At 46.2% G+C, this 18,804-nt stretch overlaps 1 protein-coding gene across 1 annotated transcript; it reads left to right on the forward strand.

Annotated features, from left to right (window-relative positions):
* The first annotated feature begins 978 nt into the window (after window positions 1-978).
* On the forward strand, window positions 979-15,261 carry LOC149371397 (protein ILRUN). Its single transcript, XM_089565654.1, has 6 exons — window positions 979-1,292; window positions 1,740-1,894; window positions 4,354-4,508; window positions 5,995-6,181; window positions 9,580-9,719; window positions 12,454-15,261. Exons 1-6 carry the CDS (start codon window positions 1,138-1,140, stop codon window positions 12,526-12,528), a joined length of 867 nt encoding a protein of 288 aa, XP_089421780.1. The 5' UTR covers window positions 979-1,137; the 3' UTR covers window positions 12,529-15,261.
* Window positions 15,262-18,804: the final 3,543 nt, after the last annotated feature.

Here is an 18,804-nt window from a genome sequence, read left to right on the forward strand (position 1 = left end):
ATTGCGGGAGGCCAGATGACAGGAGGCTAGGCAGTCGGCATGCGCTGTTGTTTAATCTGACCTCCCGCTGTGATACAATTTTGTTTTGTTTGCCCTAAACAGGATAGTACAATCTCTGTGTGCAACCTTTTATCAGTACTTGTGCTAATTACAAAGATGGTTGCGCACTTCGGTTCCTCACTTATATATAACGTGCTTTCGCTCATGAATAAACAGTCGGAAAGTCTGTGACCATGGTGTCATTTTCGTTTCTATGTTTCCTGACCTGTCATATTCTTCGTGCAGTCTGACCTTTCATTGAAATGAACCAACTAGCTCACAAGAACTTTCTACTGCAGCAAATGCAGTACTTAAGGAAATCGTTTCGTAGCTTGAATGAATGACCTTTATTCCCGTCATCTTGGGGCCTCACAGTATTCTCCTATCCAGTCTAGGTGCTTGTGATTTCATTATATGCTATAAGAGGGTCTTTATTCCCACTCAGGGACACTTCCAGAGTATAATTCTCAAGCGTGGCTGTGAGCAGCCTCATTACCCAAGAACATGCACCCGGAGCATGATAAAGAAATGAGAAGACATAGAGCTCGAAGAATAATGAATAATCTCGCCCGGGATCCGCCGGGGAACATAACCTTCCTTCTGCGACGCAGCCTGTGGGTGTGATGGCGCCTCGGTCATTGCCGTCATTGATAGTAATGGGGAGAAAGTGACTAGCATCGATTGATACTGGGAATGCGTTAGTGGCAGAGGAGGCGGCTGTTGCCCTATCGTGCTTCAGTACCAAAACCAAGATAATCTTGACTGACAATAAGATATCCCTCAAGCAGAGAGGTCTCCTTCATGTCGGTTCCTGCTCATGAGGGCATTTAGTAGCTTGCGACGACGTGGAAATTTGGTGTTTTAAGATTTCCCGCTTCGGTTACAGCTGATGTAATCGTCACAGCAACACGTGGCTAATTGTAATATTACCCAGGAGGCTCTGGTTCATACGTCATCTTTCGCTTGCACCGTCATGGCGTCGGTCTGTGTTTGTAAGCGAATAATATGCGGTTGACGAAAGGGCTTTCGAGTCGCTCGCATCGGCGTGGGGATACAGCGTTCTGTTCTTGATGGGTAGCGCTCATTTCACTGGCGGCGATGGATATTGACAGTGACTTGGACCTTAATTTACTGCAGCAGTTTAGCTGCCTAGGTACTACCGACCGCGATGTTTTAATTGGACAACTTCAGAAGGTGCTCGGCTACCAGCTCAACACTACAGAATGTGCTTTCTTTCTGGACATGAACAACTGGTGAGTCCCGTTAATCGCGCGCCTCGTGGAACCGCTGACAGTCTGTCATTTAAGCTCTAGCGTTAGGGTTAGGCTCTCCTGCATTACTCATCCCGTGATGCCAGCGATTGCACAGGCTTGAACCGTAGAACAGTGGGTTTTCCGTACCTCTCTAGCATAGGCTGTGAGTGTTCTGTGAACGCATTCGCGAGAAACTTATTTGTTCTGCTCTCGGTCCTGATAGGCAAGCCGTGTATTTAAAGCGTTCGTTGCAGCACAAATGCAGTTCTGCAGTCAGCTGCAATTACGCTGCATTGCCCGTGTCGTGCCTGTACCGTTAGTGATACGAGCGCTTGCTTCTTGTGCGATAAGCAGAGAACTGACTTGTCATAACACGTTGTTTCGATGGGGCTACTAGCAAGCTGAAGATGGCCCGTACCCTCGACTTGTGTTCTACCGTCGTTGCAGGAACCTTCAGGCGGCCGTGTGCTCGTATTTTGATATCGATGCACCCAAGGAGAATGGCCCCTCCATGACTCTCATAAAGGATGTAACCATTGGGGACGGGGAAGCCGTGCCTCCGAACACAAGGTTTGTCAAGACGTGGAGGATACAGAACACAGGTAAGATTTACCTGCGCTGCCCTCGATTGCGTCACGACCGTTCACTTTCGAGCACGCTTTTGAGCCGTCCCTGCGCGCGTGGGAAGTGAAGTGAGAAGTCAACTCCTTTGCTTGCGATAAGCTTAACTTCACGCATGAGACAGGTGCTGTAGGGTCATCGGCAAAGGGAAGAGTGTAGTTTGCCGCTCTGACAAGCAATTTAACCGCAGCTTTCATCATTATTATCTTTTTTTTTAGTTAAATGTTTCGCTTGCCATCAATAACCGCTCGTAAAAAGAGTTCTGGGCACCAAATGTTATTATTTCAGGTAGATGCCAATCGGACGCCGTTTCTTAGTTTGATAAGCCTCGAATGCATAATGGAAGCGGGTATGTGTGCGCTCGGAAGAAAAAAAAAAGTTATCCATATTTTATTTCCTTAGTGTTCTACTTGGGAGTGGCGAATGCGTGTGTTCTGTACTCTGCGCTAATATGTCAATAACGCTGGGCACCCCTTGACTGCAACCACTAATTCCCTAGTAGCACAGTATGTTGCTGCAACGTTGCAACAACATTGGCAATGTTTTTGCAACATTGCAGCAACATACTGTGCTACTAGGGTAATTTGTTGATGGACGTTCTTTGGAAGTTCTGGTGTGCTGTGACACTAAGTATGACTTGCAACATGCAAGGTGTGGTCCTTTCTTCACAAAGCAGTGGCAGCCTGGTGGTGGTGAAGCTATGCATCTGGCTGCCAATAGATATAGAATAGCAGTGTAAATTTCTTCAGTGCTCACAAAGATGTAGTCTTTGTCAAAAGTAACCAGGCTCCATGGTTTGCTTCTCATTCGTATAACAGAGCCCTCACGGCTTCCCTAATGATCAAAAAGTTCTTTGAAGTGACAGCAGGGGTTCTTCTTCCCATACAGAGATTTAGAGCTTGAGGGCTGGCATAATAGCTTTAATATACGAGTGAGAAGAAAAACGTGCAGCCTGGTTACTTTTGACAAAGGCTGTACATAGTTTGCACTGACGTCATAGCAGCCGCCCTCTTTGGCTCCAGAAAGTGCAGCAAAAGCCTGGGCAATTTGCTAATCTGCTTATCACCGACCAGTTCCTGTATGCACTGCAGAAACTACCCTGTGTGGCCTAAGATGGTGCTTGTCACATCACTTGCAAACTATCTTTAGTGAAGTGCTGTAAAACTTCAATGGCACTATGGTTATTACCAGAGTGTTGCGGTCATACTGAGCGTGAGCCACATGCTTTCTGTCTAGCGAGATTTAGCCTGGCTGCAGCCCTTTTTGTATAATTAATACTAATGTCTGAACAGCCGTGACTGCTGGAACCTTTTTCAGCAGCAGGCGGCTTCTGTCATTTAGGCCCTATTGCCCTACTTACTGTTGCCGATGGCTCGTTTTGCTGGTAACTAGGTGTCAGTGGCGTAGCCAGAATTTTTTTATGGGGGGGCTCATGTTGCAGCGCGGCCTCTTCATAGATTTTGGGGAGGGATCAAATGCAAGAATAATAACTGCATTGCCACTGACAGTGTCATTGTGTATTAAATAACGCTACGCACTGTAGAGAAAAGTGAAATACGCATTTTTTTTTAAAGTAGAAGAATGTATTCGTATGTCTTAAAAATCATGGCAGACATAACTGATACCAATGCTTCCATGTTTTTGCGTATTTGATAAGCAAAGAAAATATCAGTCCGAAACGAGCAAAGCAGTGCATGCCGCTGATATGAAAAACATAAAGGTTATGAAATGAGCCAGTAGAGGACAAATATTTTATTGAATCTTTGTTGTTCAAGAACCTTGACATTTTTGTACATATGCAACGGCCAGGGAAAGATCTCAATGACGCTGTCCTTCGTTGCAGTGTACTCCGCTGCAGCAGCTGTCAGCGGTCATGTATTGCGAGTAATTGCCCCGAAATTGTAGTCACAACAGTAAGCACATGTATAAATGAGGAGTTCTGCAAAGTGTGCAGAATGTAAGAATAATAAATTGAAGTTCCCAATTTGAAAATCTAAAGCACGACTTTTGAAATCTCAGTGCAGCTTTCGCGTCAGAACTTTATGAGAACTTTATACCCGTTAAGTTTCGGAATTGAAATGCGTGGCTCCGTAGACTGCGCGGCCACCGCGATATGCCCCGGCGAGCCCACTTGCCATTGATAGGCCCTTGAAAGTTTGTGCTGGGATGAGGCTCTTTGCGTTACGTCACTCCAGGTGTGTGGGCGTTGCCACGAAATCCAACCAGAGTTAGCAATGTTCGCGGCAAAATGTATTTTCCAGTCTGAAAAAGATATTGTAGGTGACAAAATCCAGATGTCTTTCGGCACCTGTGGTTTTGGTGAGCGGTGCGTGACAGTTCGCAAAAATTTCAGGGAGGGGGCTGGGGGATGAAGCCCCTCCCCTCCCCGGCTACGCCCCTGCTAAGTGTGGCTCGCTAAGCCAATACCCTTTTCCTTCAGGTGACACTGACTGGCCGCCTGACTGCTCGCTCAAGTTTGTTGGTGGTGACCACCTTGGACACATGAACAGAGTCAATGTGGAATCCCTTCGGCCAGGCCACACGACTGATGTCTCCGTGGAAATGTCAAGCCCTGGGAAGCCGGGCGTCTACCAGGTAAAGTTTGCGTTGAAGTTTGTATTGCTGTTGCTTTTCTTTTTTCTTGTGGCTGTTCTTGAGATGCTCAAAGCAGTTGTTTACCAGGAAAGATTTTAGACTTTTAGGGCTTATAGTGTCATGGCCATTGAGCTTACTCACCACTGACACATGAAGTAAAGAGGAACAAGCTAAGCATATTTCGTTTTGCTGCTGCAGCTGCTTGCGTGTTATCAGAATTAAGGCCGCATACCTGGGCGTTCAAGCAGTGCTGCGTTCTCTCACTAAGCCTGTGATGAATTAGTAAAAGGTCTGAGTGAGTTACTGTGCGTGGGGGAGTCCGTGTGGACCTGTGCAGCTTTGGCCTGTGACTGGTCCCTCTTTGCTCGTTTTTGTGGAATATGTGCAGAGTCAAGCACATGGCTACCTTTTCTGCGAGCAGACATTATAGTGGCCTTTACTCATAACCCAGCACACCAGTGAATTGCTGTCGTTATGTGCAGATATGCAGGCCGCACACTGCCGATGATCTGGGAGTCACTGGCCTCTGCTGCACAAGTCCATGCGAGTTCGTCTGTGTCACTGGTTCTCGCACATGACTTCAGACTTGATTCTGAGGCTGAATTTATAAGCATGCTGTAAATCACATTCCTAAGTTCTAATTTGCTGCTCTGTTGTTTTTGTATGATGTCAAGTACATACACGTTGAAGAAGGCACTTCCCATGTCGTGGAGTACACTTTGAGTGTCTAGAACAGATTACACATGTTTGTTTAGGAGCTTTGCTAACCTCTCTTGAAAATGAACTGCTCTACAGCACTGTTTGCATGGATTGCTAAAGTGCGAGCATGAGAGGGAGAGACATTAGTGAATACAGGAGAGGTCTGCCTGGTTGTTAGCCTAGCATAAGAGAAGAGGAGGATGAACAAAAGAGGAAAACGGGAAAAAGAAAGGGTGAAAGGCGAAATCTGGGATGGACATCTGATGTGCTGTCAGGATCCTTTTGGGGCACATGTATCAGCAGTAGAGAATACTGGCCATTACTTGTTTTAGTTTTCAATTGTGTGGTCTGCAATTCTGCTGGCATTTCTTCATCAGTGGCAGCAGTTAGGGTATCCGTGGCTGACTTGCACGGATGGTTCAGTGCTTGTATTGCACTCCATTTTTATGAGGCACAATGCAGTGTGCTTTGTTGTAGGCTTAAACTAATGTGCAGCTAGCTGCAGTATGAAAGGGTACAGTCAGTTTGCATCCGAAAATGAATTGTGTTGTCGCTTCTCCATTGATGTAGAAAAGTCTCGTGGGCATCATCTGTCCAGAGGAAAACTATCTGGAGTGAAGGAGAAAACTTTGCTTTTTACTCGTGCTTACGGAGTGAAATGGTAATGTGTTCCCTTTAATGTTTAAGCTGCGTGTGTGTCGTTCTTGAAGAAATCTGTATGCCCTCATCAAGTGCAGTGTTTGTTTTGGGAGAAAGCATTCAGTCTCGATGCCTCCTCTGTTCCCAGGGCCAGTGGCGGATGTGCACGCTGACTGGGCAGGTGTTTGGCGAAGTGATCTGGGCCATCCTGACGGTTGCCGAGGGTGGCCTGCTGGCTGTCACCCAGCAGATGGAGGCCTTCCACCAGCTGGGCTCACCCACCCACAACACGGCAGCCTTCCCCACAGCCGCGAACCCTTTTGCATCGCCCAAAGGTAGCTGCACGGCCACGTTCCTCAGCGTTGGGCAACGAAGTCTGTAGGGTCGTCTGACTGCTCTCCCTGACATGCTCAGTTTATGCTGAAGAGCCAGTCCATGCCAAATGAACCAGAGTTTGTGCTTTGTTCTTCCCGACCGTGGGAGAATTGGGCTCTTTGCTGTCAACAGTAGTGCTTCATATTACTTAAAAAAAAGAAAAATGATGGGCTTGGGATTGTTGTTTGAATTTTGCGGACGAGTGCTTTACTAGGCAGTGATCATAATGTTAAAGAAAAAAATACCCTTAATGATCCACATTTCTCTGAAGAGTGTTTGAGCATTTTTCTTTTGTATTGGAAAACAAGAAAATGTCAGTCAGAAAAAGTCACAGATTTTTATTCTATATTTTTTGCACAGAATTCTCCATCTCCACAGAATTGATCTTGTATTATGCTCTTTTTGAAAGAGATCTAAATATTTGTGTCTTATCAGTATTAAGACTATAGGCACCTAATCTTATTACATATTTTCTTCTTTCCAATGAAGCATTAAATATTAGAATACATGCATGGTATTTGCCTATAACGACTAAATAATTTAAATTGAAATTCTTCTCTTGTGCTGTTTCGGTTTTTGTTTCATCAACCAAACTATGGCTGTGACATGCAGTTGAACTTAAGGGGGGATGAGGGTCTTGAAAACTTGTTTTTTATTTTTGTTTTTGAAAACTTGAAAACTTGTTTTTGAAAACTTGTTTTTTATTTATAGTTTGCAAATGTGTGCTTATTCTTTAAAAATGTTTATTTAACTGATAAATTACTAAAAAGGCCCGTAAGAAATGACCTAATTAGGATATTTTATTTTGCCATATATTTCCTTCCAGCTGAGATATTTGAAATCTAAATGCATATTCGAAATCAACATTCAATGATACACCCAGGTGCTAAGTTTGAGAAAGATATGTTAACAAATAAAAAAAAAGTTTTCAAGACCCTCATCCCCCTTTAAGGTCGTGTGAGCACAAAAAACTGCAATATATAAACACTGATGCCTAGTTTTAACTCACTGCAGCACCTAACCAGCCTTCTTCAAGGGCTAGAATTACCACAAATGATGAATCAGCTCGTTAAAGAACCCCAGGTGGTCGAAATTATTCCGGAGACCTCCACTACGACGCCTCTTTCTTTCTTCTTTCACTCCCACCTTCCTCCCTTCCCTCACGGCACAGTTCAGGTGTGGTTCTGGTGTCTGAGATATGTGAGACAGACACTGCGCCATTTCCTTTCCTCAAAAACCATTTACCAATTTACAGCATTATGTTGCCGTTTTTTCTGCCTCGTATGACCTAAAGTTCAACTTGGTTCATGAAACCAAAACAGCGTCAAGAAGAAATTTAATTATAAATTTTTTGGGATTGTAGGTGAATAGCACAGCGTGCTCTGTACACTATCGTCAAAAGCATCTTTTGAAAGAAGAAAACATGCAAGCTAATATTTGGTTTCTGTAGTCCTTCGAAATCTTCATAGCCTGTCTTGGGACTTGTAATCCAGGGTTTGGCGGAACGCCGTCTGGTCAGGTAGTAGCATGGTTGAACAAGTCTTAGGTCACTGACCAATTGTCAAAAAATAGTCGACATTTCGGAACCCGGAACGTTTTGGAAAGCTTCGGAATGTTTCCTTGTGAACAAGGAACCCATAGGGGTTTCGAAGTGTCAACTAACTGTTTTTTGACAATTGGTCAGACTTGTTCAACCTGTCTTGGAACTTGTGTACAACCTGCAAAAATGTTTTAACTGGAATATAACTTACTGACCACGTTCTTTTCTTTTCTTTTCTTCTGACCTCTTCATTATCCTCTATATTAATTAGGCTAATTGATTAATTAAGCAATTAACTAAAAAGAAGCCTAAATGGTCCAGAATTATCCGGACTCTTCCACTATGGCATCCCTCATAGTCCATGTGTTGCTTTGGGATGTTAAGCCGCACAATTTGCAACATATTTTTAAATATTTGAAAACAATCTCGTGTTTAAAAAAAAAGTATATATTGCTGTGTAATTGGCAGGAAATGTCACATGGAGGTCGTTAGAATGATATGTTTCGCGTCTGATGGACAATTTTATTGGCATCTAATTGATTTTCATCAGAGCAATTTTCTTTCGAGGTAAGAACAATTTCTGAAGTTCAGCCTCCACAGTGCCAGTCATTACTGCGTCAACCTGACATTCAGTCTAGAAGCTGACGACCAATTATGCTTATGCTTATGACTGAGAGAAAGAGAATTGGAACATTCATTAATTACTATTGGTATCTGCAATGAAAAGGGAGATTGGGAATTCTTTTTTTTTTCATTGAAATGTTTGATATCCTTGAGCGGTCAGAATGGAGTTTTTATCGGCCTTATTGTTGGCACGACCTACTCGTGTACCAGTAATTAACACAGGAGTGTCCGTATTAAGAGCTATCGTTGCAGAATGTAAATCCTGCTGCCATAAAAAAAAAAGAAGTAAAATGTAGGATTAAATTCATCGGGTTAAGAGACAAACATTGGGGGAAGTTTAGTTATAAAAACTTGTTCATGGTCTGGTTACACCCTGTGTAGAATGAGATTTCCGTGCACTGTGTGGCCTGCATGCTGATGGCAGAGACGGAACTGCTGCTGAACTGTAGTGGAAGCCATAACATGGCTCTTTTTCGTGCTTCTTGTGCATGGTTTTGCATTGATGGTGGCTTATTACGTTGCAGGCTAGTTGGCTGTGCTTTGTGAGGTGGGAGAGCCTTGTGATCTGCACCATTGTGTCAAAATTCGTAACCCATGGTATTTAATATAGTGATACCGTCACCATACCACACCTGTCGTTCCAGCACTTCCTTAATTTTACTGGTATTGAATAGGCAGCTAATTGTGGCGAGCATGTCAAGGATGCTCTCCTTTGGTCAGAAACGAGCTACAAAACTGAAAAGTGTTTAACCTGAAGAGTCCAGTCTCTAGTTTCAATATAGCCCTATCTACAGCGAGGGTAAGTCCTGATTGCTTGGTATTCGATTAAGCTTCGTAGATGACCACATGAGCATTGGCTATCTTGATTTAATACGATGAAAACCTCTATACTCTGTGAGCAAACTTGCTTAACATCCTGCTCAAATTAAGGGTTGGAGTAATGTAACAGGTGGTCATTGTTGCTGAAGGTTAATGCAAGTGGGAACTGCACGTCGATCTACATGTCGTTGCTAGTTGGCTGTGTTGGCACCTGAGGTATTGCATAAGGAGTATAAGTTGCCCTATTCACTGCAGAGAAAAAGCTTCCTGCCTGTCTCGGTTTGGCCGAAGTAAGCAGTGACGGGGTTCAGGTTTGCGTAGAAGGTTGGAGTGCAGGCTAAAGTGGCCACACGGGGGCAACGGGGTGTTTTGCAGCTGGAGAGTTGCCAGCGGGGTGCGAACAGTCAAACTCCCCGTACCCTGGCTTCCCCACTGCCCGTGTTGGCTGCCCCGCCGTCCAGGAAGCGCAAGACAGTGAACCTCACACTCCCATGCAGTCTGGCATCCATGATCCAGTGAGCACCGTTCCTCAGCACTTCGCACTGCTTTCTCTTTCTTCTTTCTTGGTGCACATAGAGAAAGGTGTACGGTTTTCTTCCTTGATTATACTGTTTTTTTTATGTGAGTGACGTGAGCAAGATTTTTCCCCGTTATTTATTGTTGCAACTTTGGGAATGGGCCTTTAAGGGACACTAAGACCAGAATTGAAATTGGTCTCTATCGGTTGATTACTGCATTCTGTTGACTGCTAAGTGTGATTTGCTTTATGGATATCTGCGCATACAAAGGGTATTTTTGAATTGTTTTGTAGCGCCACCGCTTCGGCTCGCGGAAGACGACGAAGCGGTGGGCACGCGCAGGAGAACGCCGGCTCGCGCAGTAGAGAACGCTCTGGACTTCGGCCTGGCCAGACGCTGCCGCCGCTGCTCTGTCGCTACCTCTTCTAAGGCAGCCTCAAATAAACGTGGCCGTGGTCGCCTCCTGGGCGACCTCAAAACTGGCCTCCACGTCGACGCCGACGCCTGCAGGCCGGAACGCTGGGAGCGGGGGATCGAAATCCAGGTCTTGCCAGCTTGCCATGCTCGGACGCCGCTGGGATAGAAGGCGCGGCTCTCCGGGTCACCACGACGTGGAGGCCAGTTTTGAGGTCGCCCAGGAGGCGACCACGGCCACGTTTATTTGAGGCTGCCTTAGAAGAGGTAGCGACAGAGCAGCGGCGGCAGCGTCTGGCCAGGCCGAAGTCCAGAGCGTTCTCTACTGCGCGAGCCGGCGTTCTCCTGCGCGTGCCCACCGCTTCGTCGTCTTCCGCGAGCCGAAGCGGTGGCGCTACAGTTTCTCTATGCAAATTTTAGCTTAAAGTGTTAGCACAGCATAAAATATGGGTGAACGGCACTGATACGTTCACTCAGTCAGCAGTCTCCAACTGGTTGTATGGTTGAAACAGTTATGCACTAGTTTCCAAATTGAGTAAAACCACATTAATTGGTACCTCAAGGGACTGAAACAAACATCCGAATTATCTGAAGGTCAAATCGAGTAGCTACAAATGTGTTAAGAAAAAGTTTCGTACCATAATAAATTTAATTGATAGGGTGATAGGGTGATTGGTAAATGATGATAGGCAATGATAATAGGCAGTGATCGTCTGCTTTTGAGTGAAAACTGCGCAGCAGTGGCAGTTTTTCACTGTTCCGTAATGCTGTGCTGCATTACGATGCGTGCTGCATTACGATGCGTGCTGCATTACGATGCGTGCTGCATTACGATGCGTGCTGCATTACGATGCGTGCTGCATTACGATGCGTGCTGCATTACGATGCGTGCTGCATTACGATGCGTGCTGCATTACGATGCGTAATGCATTACGATGCGTAATGCAGCACAGCATTACGGAACAGTGAAAAATCGCCACTGCTGCGCAGTTTTCATTCAAAAGCAGACGATCACTGCCTATTATCATTGCCTATCATCATAATGCTGTGCTGCATGCTGTATTGAACCTTGACACAGTTCCTCATTTGATTGCGTCCAAATTAACCTGTTGGAGGGGCTGAATTTTCACCTCGCACGGTGCCGCAAAACAGACATATGCGATTTCAGCCGCCATTTTTTCGCGCATTAGGAGAGTTGGAGCAAGACAGAAGGTTTCAATTTAGGGAATTTAACCCCCTAATGAACATATTTTTTGGTTTCAAAATGGTACCAAAATGGTCATTTAATACCTCTGCTGCTATCTGTCAGCAAGTGTTCTGGGCAGTTACCGTTAGCTACTAATAATGAGACCTTGTTCGTGTTAGGAGGAAGCAACGTCTATGCACTTTGCAGTGTATTACAGCTTATCGGATCAAATATACGCGGTGCATTTGAGCATGTTGTAACCCATTACTAAGGAAAGCCGCTCTAAAGAGCAGCTTTTGCTTTTTTAATTTTTGCTTAACTTTTTACCAAAATCTAGTGAAATAAATCAGAATTGCATGGAAAAAATTGACTACTTAAAAAAATATTGCAATTTTGGTACGTTGTTTGGAAATTAATTTAGTGTTTGAAGGGTTAAACCTGGCACGGAGTGGCAGAAAACATGACAAACTGGATTCGTCGTGAGCCAGAAATGTGTCTACTTACGACAAGCCTGGCTTGTCCAAGTCGGCCGGGGGTTAAGAGAAACCGCTGTAAGCTGCTTTAGAATGCATTGCAAATATAGCAGGCCAATCAAATTTTTTGTATTTGTTTGAATTGACTGAAAATACGAATTACTATCTCTGAGTTTTAATTATTGCAGGCATATCACCAACACATGCTATTTTCGCCAGCACACTGTGGAGCCGTCAAGACCGCTTTTCACTTGCAGATCCCTGATGTTAGGCAGCACCACCATTTGCTTTCAGACGGTGCTTAGAGAGTCCTTGCGGTATTGATGTCTGGAGTTGTGTGACAGCAGGGGAAAGCAGAAAAGTTTCCTTTTTAAATAAAAAAATTTTTCCGGCAATAAATGTGTCTTTTGATGCTAGACAAACATTGACGTAGACAGAAGTCGATTGAGAATGGAAATTGGGTAGTGTTGTCCTTGGTGTTCGTCTTGTCTGTCCCTCTCTGAGGAAGTGGCAGCCAACGGAGCCAGTTTATATGTAGAGCTAATCTGGGACATGAGACACGGAGGAACTCTGCTTATTGAAGGTGACCTGGCGTTCGTGTTGTGCGGAGTACTGCGCCCATTGATTGAACTGATCTAAGCGCCTTGGTGTTTTGCAGGGGATCATGAGTGAGACAGTGATACAATGCCCACCACCCACCTGCGAGCACAGCCAGGATGAGATGATGTCCTGAGAGAGCGCCCCTCGTCTCTTCTATGCCTCCCCGTCATCCTTTTCCTCCCTGTTCCCTCTCTCGGCTGCCGGGAGGGGGGGGCACTGAGCATGTGCCGTCGGAACATGTGCGTGTGCGTGCGCAGCCCCTGTCATGTGCATGTGTACTGGATTGAGTGTGTGTGTGTGCATACTTGGAAGGCTCAGGTAGGTGGCTGCGTGTGTGTGGCTGGTTTAATTCCGTGTTCTTTCTCGCCACCTGCGGTGGCATTCAGTGCTTGAGGCTAACTGCCAAGGGAGCCTCTTGGCCTGAGAGGTTGAAAGTTTGGGTGTGGACTGTCTGGTGGATCTGGAGTGTTGCAGTGTGCAGACTTGTGGCAACTTTAGCACTGCAGGTCAGTTCATGCCTTCAGGAAGTAAGACCAGGAGAACTGAAGAACTGAGAAAGGCCCCCCTTTTTTTTTCCTCTGGTGCAAAAATCTCCAATAAGAAATGCCTACACTAAGAAGGTGTAAGGGCCTTTGTGTCTCAATTGGTACATTGGTAGGGTTTGTAAAACATTGCTGCACAGGGCCGTGTGATTTGCATCGATCACTTTTTTGTGGTTCCCATTGGAGAAGGGAGAACAGAAACGTAACATCTTTTTTTTTGCACACACTGTCCCACTACAGTGTTTGCTGAAGGCTCAAGAGAAGCTTTCAGTGAATGGAGTTGAGAAATGTAGTTTGTGTTCCAGTCCCCCAATGACTAGATGGCTTTAAGGCAAGTACAACATGGACAGTGGCCATGTAAGGGCAGGTTTCGTTTCTATCCCCAATGGCAAAAGGGACATTTCAGAAAGGCACTGAGTATGGTCTCCATCATTGCTGGCTTTGCAGTATAAAGCTTTGCCAATATTACCTTTATATTTTGAACTATAATCAGAGAACATCATTTGTACAGCTGAAGGCAAATTTTCATTTAGAATTGCCCTATACTCCTGAGAAAAGCCTGCTTAGATACTGAAACATGGAAATTTTGAACTTTGCCGTTTCTTGTAATTAACAAAGCTGACAAAGCATAGTGAAAAGGAGCGCCTTGAGGGGCTTAGCTGTCTGTTTACAGCGTGAAGTCATATGCTTTCTATGCCGGAGGGAATTGAAACACACCCTTTGCCTAGAGATGCCTGAAGCAAGCACAATAGTCGAATATTGCTGAGAGAGAAGCATGGTAGTGGGCACAGCCAGTTGCTGCAAGTGCTGTAAAGCATCGGGGATGTTTTCTAATCTTTCACCACAAAAAAGGCACATCACTGGTAACCCTAGTGGCGCTTTGTAGAAGGGCTGCAAGTGTAGAGGCGTACAATTGTTTCTCTGATTATTTTTCCTAGGTTTTGTTCTACTTTCGAGTGTGTTCTTTGTTGTGCAGCTTAGTTCCGTTTGCACTGTGGACCTTTGTGGTACTTTTCTGTGATGAACATTTGCGTTTAGTCTCTACAAACTGTAGAAGTCTTTCGGACTGCTCAGGCATGGCATGCTTTCTCTTGTGTGTGACAAAGTTTGTGTGATCACGGGTTTGTGCTGACACCTCTTGCTATACTTGTCTTTTGTTCCTTGTCCCATTTCTTTTGTTGGGGAAGTGCAGTTCTACATTGAAACCTGTAACTGCTGTTTTGAGAACAGTGCTGGTTGCATGAGGGATTGGGCTTGTTTGTGTGCCATTTTGTTTGTTTTATATTGCAGCAAGGACGAAAAGAAGTGCAAACATGTGCACTTGCTACACTCGTGCTTGTTTTGTAGCTGTACAGATAAAACGTACTTTCACTCTCATGAAGTGTTTGTGGAGCTGTGTGGCATATTAGGAAATACCAAATGTGTGCTGCTGCTTCCTGCAGTAGCTTTATTGATTTTTTGATAGCCATTCTTCCGCTTTCTGTGCTTGCAAAAAAAATTAAAATAAAGGATTGACACTGGAACTTTAAAATGCTCTACTTAGCACTGATTGGTGGTGTAAAGTCTCTAATGGCCTGTTATCTCCTACAAAGTTTTGTTCACTGGTGTTCTGTTTTCTCCCGTAGGTGCTGTTGTGGTCGTACGAGCATCTTGTGTCCCTCTTTATTTCATCCTGGGAGCTTGTGCTTCCGTATTGCTGCTGTGCACCATTTCTGTACAGTGCCTTGGTGCCTGTGCTCAATACTTGTTGCCAACACTTTGGGGTGCCTGCCAGTTATGGCCTACAAAGTTGCACAAGTGCAAAACTAAAAGCTAAATGATAACTTGCGGTCTCCACATTGCTCATGCATACCGAACCTGTTCTTGGCTTTTGCATATTGTTTGCATTTCTTGTCGCCCTAACAGTGTTATGTGCAAAACTTGCGCGAACATACCATATGTGCAGAGGTGATTTATATGGAACAGATTTATATGATTGTGTTGTCTCTACGGCAAGTTGTAGCCCTTTGCAACAAGGCCTCAAAGGTGTAATTTTCCGCTTGAGGGATGGGTGGACTACCCATTAGTGCAGTGCACATATAGTGTTTATATATGCCATCTCAAATTTGTCTTCTTCCTGGAGGGTTTGCAGCTGTAGTTCCATAGCTGAACTCTTAGGTGTTTCACACGAACAAGAACATTTTATATGAGGACTCCTGTTTCTTCTTCTTCTTGCTCCTTCTAGAGTACTTGTCGATAACATTTCATGCTACAGAAGACTGTTCTTCAGAGTTTTCTGGAAAGTGGAACTATCATTTGGTTTTTATAAAACTGACTGTGACACACTGGTTTTTTTCTTTGCTTTTTTTGCCAGCACAGCCTTGCAGGTGCGAGGCTGAGCCTGGTGCTCAGTTTGAACACTTTCTCTGGACCACCTCATGACATTTTTTTGATGCGTTGAGCAGTGGCATCACTAGGGTGAACGGCACCCAATGCAGCAGCTTGGCGAGCGCGTCACCCCCCCCCCTTCCTCGCCATATCATACCTTGCTTTGCAGTAGAGCTAAAGGCACAGGCACAGCTGAAGAGCTGGTGGCAAGCAGCACCCAGTATGAGAACCGCTAGTCTTTCTGTTTGTGCGTACTTATTGGTGTGACACTAGCATGTGGTGACAAAATCACCTTCCTGATGCTAAACTGGGTGCTGATCACCTTCGTGGTACTGGTGAAGCCGGATAACTTGAAGCCATGCTGCAGGTAGATGATGTCGGAGAATTCAGCGGGGCAATTTCGTGCGTCGTGTCGGTCACATTGTGAAGCATGCTGAAATGGCCACTGTACGGGAAAAGGAGTTTTTCTGTGAGTCCTTCACAACAAGGTGGACACCACATGAGGACAAGCGACCTGGAGAGATGTGGACATCCCTGGACAGGCTGTCGTAGGTTCCCGACATGGAGAGGCGGGCGTGGGGAAGTTGGCGCGCCAGTCAGGCTAGTGACGACACTCGGCAAGCGGTATCGACCCCAGTGCTGCTTGATACCTACCGGTGATGCAATGGGTGCTAGCTTCCCCTGTCTGTTGCTCGGCTTCTTTAGGCAGAAATGCTTGGGAAATGGGTCTTTGATCCACCTTGAAAGAAGAAAAACCTTGTGCCATGGCGCTCTTTGGCCACAGATGCTCTTGCACCATAAAAATTCATCAGCAAGCGGTATTGATGTGTCCAGGCTCATGTGCAATACAGGATGCCTGCCATACAAAGGGTAATACGGTAAAGACTGTGCTGTTGCGGCAAGAACAGAAGAACGTAAATAAGGTATGTGGAGTCATGTCCCAAACACTTGTCGAGGTAGAGAGCATGCCAGTCAATGTTTGGCTGAGGGATTTAAGGAAAATTTTCATGTACCCAACACCTCATATAATGGCTCACTTTGGAGGCCTTTGACGGTTACAATTTGTCATATCGAGTTGATAGAATATATGCTTTGTGCTGGTGGGACCCTGAGCAGAGGAAGTCATTGATTGTGGACACCAAGTAGCGGCCCCATTTGACGGTAATTGTCATGGAGTACCTTGACGGAGGATACCATCTTGTATAAAAAGTCTGCAACTTCGGCAGCGCAACTTGTAGATAAAAATAATGGACGCGTTATGTGTACCCATAACCAATGAAAACTGCAATTCAGTTATCGCCTTAGTGGGACGTCGAGAAATGTCCCAACAGGGCGAGGCCAACACGATAAAAAGCTTCGAGGGAGTGTTAAAAGGTTTAAGGCTCCCAGCAACTGGCGTAGATGTCTCTTCACTGCTTTCAAACTGGTCGCAGGAAACTGGTCGAGGCCCGTGTACAGTGCATCGTCAGTGTAGGTTAAAGAACCCCAGGTGGTCGAAATTTGCGGAGCCCTTCTCTACGGCGTCCCTCATAGCCCGAGTCGCTTTGGGACATAAACCCCAATAAACCAAACAATGGGAGAGACGCGTGCCCATGGGCACATACTATATGTATGTACTATCGCGGTCAAAAGTAAGATACTCTCCTCCAAGTTCTGACTCGTGCCACACTACGTTGAGGCGCCATCTCCTGGGAGTCCGTGATGATGGCGTTCCAGCGTGATCATTCGTTTAGATATCTCAATTGTTGGCTCAAAAAAAAAAAAAGTCAATGAAGGTAGGTAGGAAAGACTTTAATTGCTCTAGAAAGGTGCTAGTAGCAGACGAGAAAGAAGAGGTCCATCTTCCTTCTTCTCACAGGGTCGGTGCCCCTATTCCAGGGCTCCGCTGAGCTTCGCTGCTCGTTGGGCGTGCTGGATAAGACCTTGTTGGCAACCCAGATCGCCGCTGGAGAGCCGGCTCTCCCACTGTTCTGCACTCGGGTCTTTGCGAAAGTTGTCGTTTTTACTGCATTCCCACGTGATGTGGTACAACGATGGTTTGCTACCACACCACGGGCAAGTGTCCCGATATTGCGTCGGGTAAATCTTGCTAAGGATATGCAGGTTTGGGAATGTTCCTGTCTGCAATCTTCGCCAATACACTGCCTCTAGTTGATTTAGATCAGGATGAGGCGGCGGATAGCGGATCCGTACCCCCTTATAGTAGTTCAGAATGTCTGAGTACGTAGGGCTGACTCGGTCGGGTAGATCGTCCGATTGGGAGGAAGCTCGGCTCGTATACCCTCGAGCTACCTCGTCGGCGCGTTCGTTCCCGGCTATGTCGGTGTGTCCTGGCACCCAGTAAATGCTGTGTGTGACTTTTGGTGGGGTCGCGCTCTGGAGGAGCCGGAGCGCGGCGCGACCTATGCGGCCGTTCATGTAGTTACGGCACGCTTCTCTCGAATCTGTAAGGATGGTAAGGGACATGTTGCTTCGATAACCGGCTACCGCCGCTAGAGCTACGGCCAGCTCCTCCCCTTCGGTTACCGTGCAATCCCTCACTGAGGCGCTAGCTAATTCCTTTAAGTTCGAATCAATAACTACCGCCACTGTGCTGTTATGTGAGCTTCCTGTATACGGAGCCGCGTCCGTGTATACCGTTGTGGATTTTGTAGCTAGATTTTGTTGTACATACCTCGCCCGGGCTGCCCTACGGGCCGCATGCAAGTTGGGGTCCATGTTCCGGGGAAGGGAGCGAACCTTTAGCGTCTGGCGAATTGCGTCCGGTATGCTCGCAGTACGATTCTCGAATTCCGCAGTTCGGCCTAGCCCCAGTCGCCTAAGGAGCGAGCGCCCCGTAGGAGTCTGCTGGAGCCTAGCTAACTGCGTGACCAGTTGGGCTTCTTTGATCTCTTCGAAGGTGTTGTGAATTCCAAGAGCCAGTAGTTTTTCGTTGGAGGTGGTCATTGGTAGATGCAGGGCAGTCTTGTAAGCTTTGCGGAGTATGGTATCTGCACTATCCACTTCTCCTTTGTTGAGGCTGAAGTACGGGAGGGCGTAACCCACGCGACTGACCACCAGGCTCTGAACCAGGCGCAGGGTATCCCCCTCTCGCATGCCGCTCCGCTTCTGCGACACGCGCGTGATCATTCTGGCGACCTGAGTGGTCGATTGCTTGAGAAGGCCGAGCGTATGGCCGCATCGCTGGTTGCTCTGCAGCCACATTCCCAAGACTCGTATCTTGTCTCGTTCGGGAATTAGCTGTCCTTCGAGGGAGACATTGAGGGACCCTTCCTTGTGTTTCCCTTTGTGGACTCGCAGGAGTTCTGATTTTTCAGTGGAGCAGGCGAGGCCCCGTGCACTGACATATTCTTCCACGCAGGTAGCCGCTGCTTGCAGTCGTTCTTCTTTCTGGCCGAGCGACCCAGTGGTAACCCAGACCGTGACGTCGTCAGCGTATATTGCGTGCTGTATGCCTTCGATCTTCTCGAGTTGTCTCGCGAGGCCGATCATGGCCACGT

Source organism: Amblyomma mixtum, chromosome 1, assembly GCF_055824585.1.
Source record: "Amblyomma mixtum isolate Tamu chromosome 1, ASM5582458v1, whole genome shotgun sequence".
Taxonomy (NCBI): Eukaryota; Metazoa; Arthropoda; class Arachnida; order Ixodida; family Ixodidae; genus Amblyomma; species Amblyomma mixtum.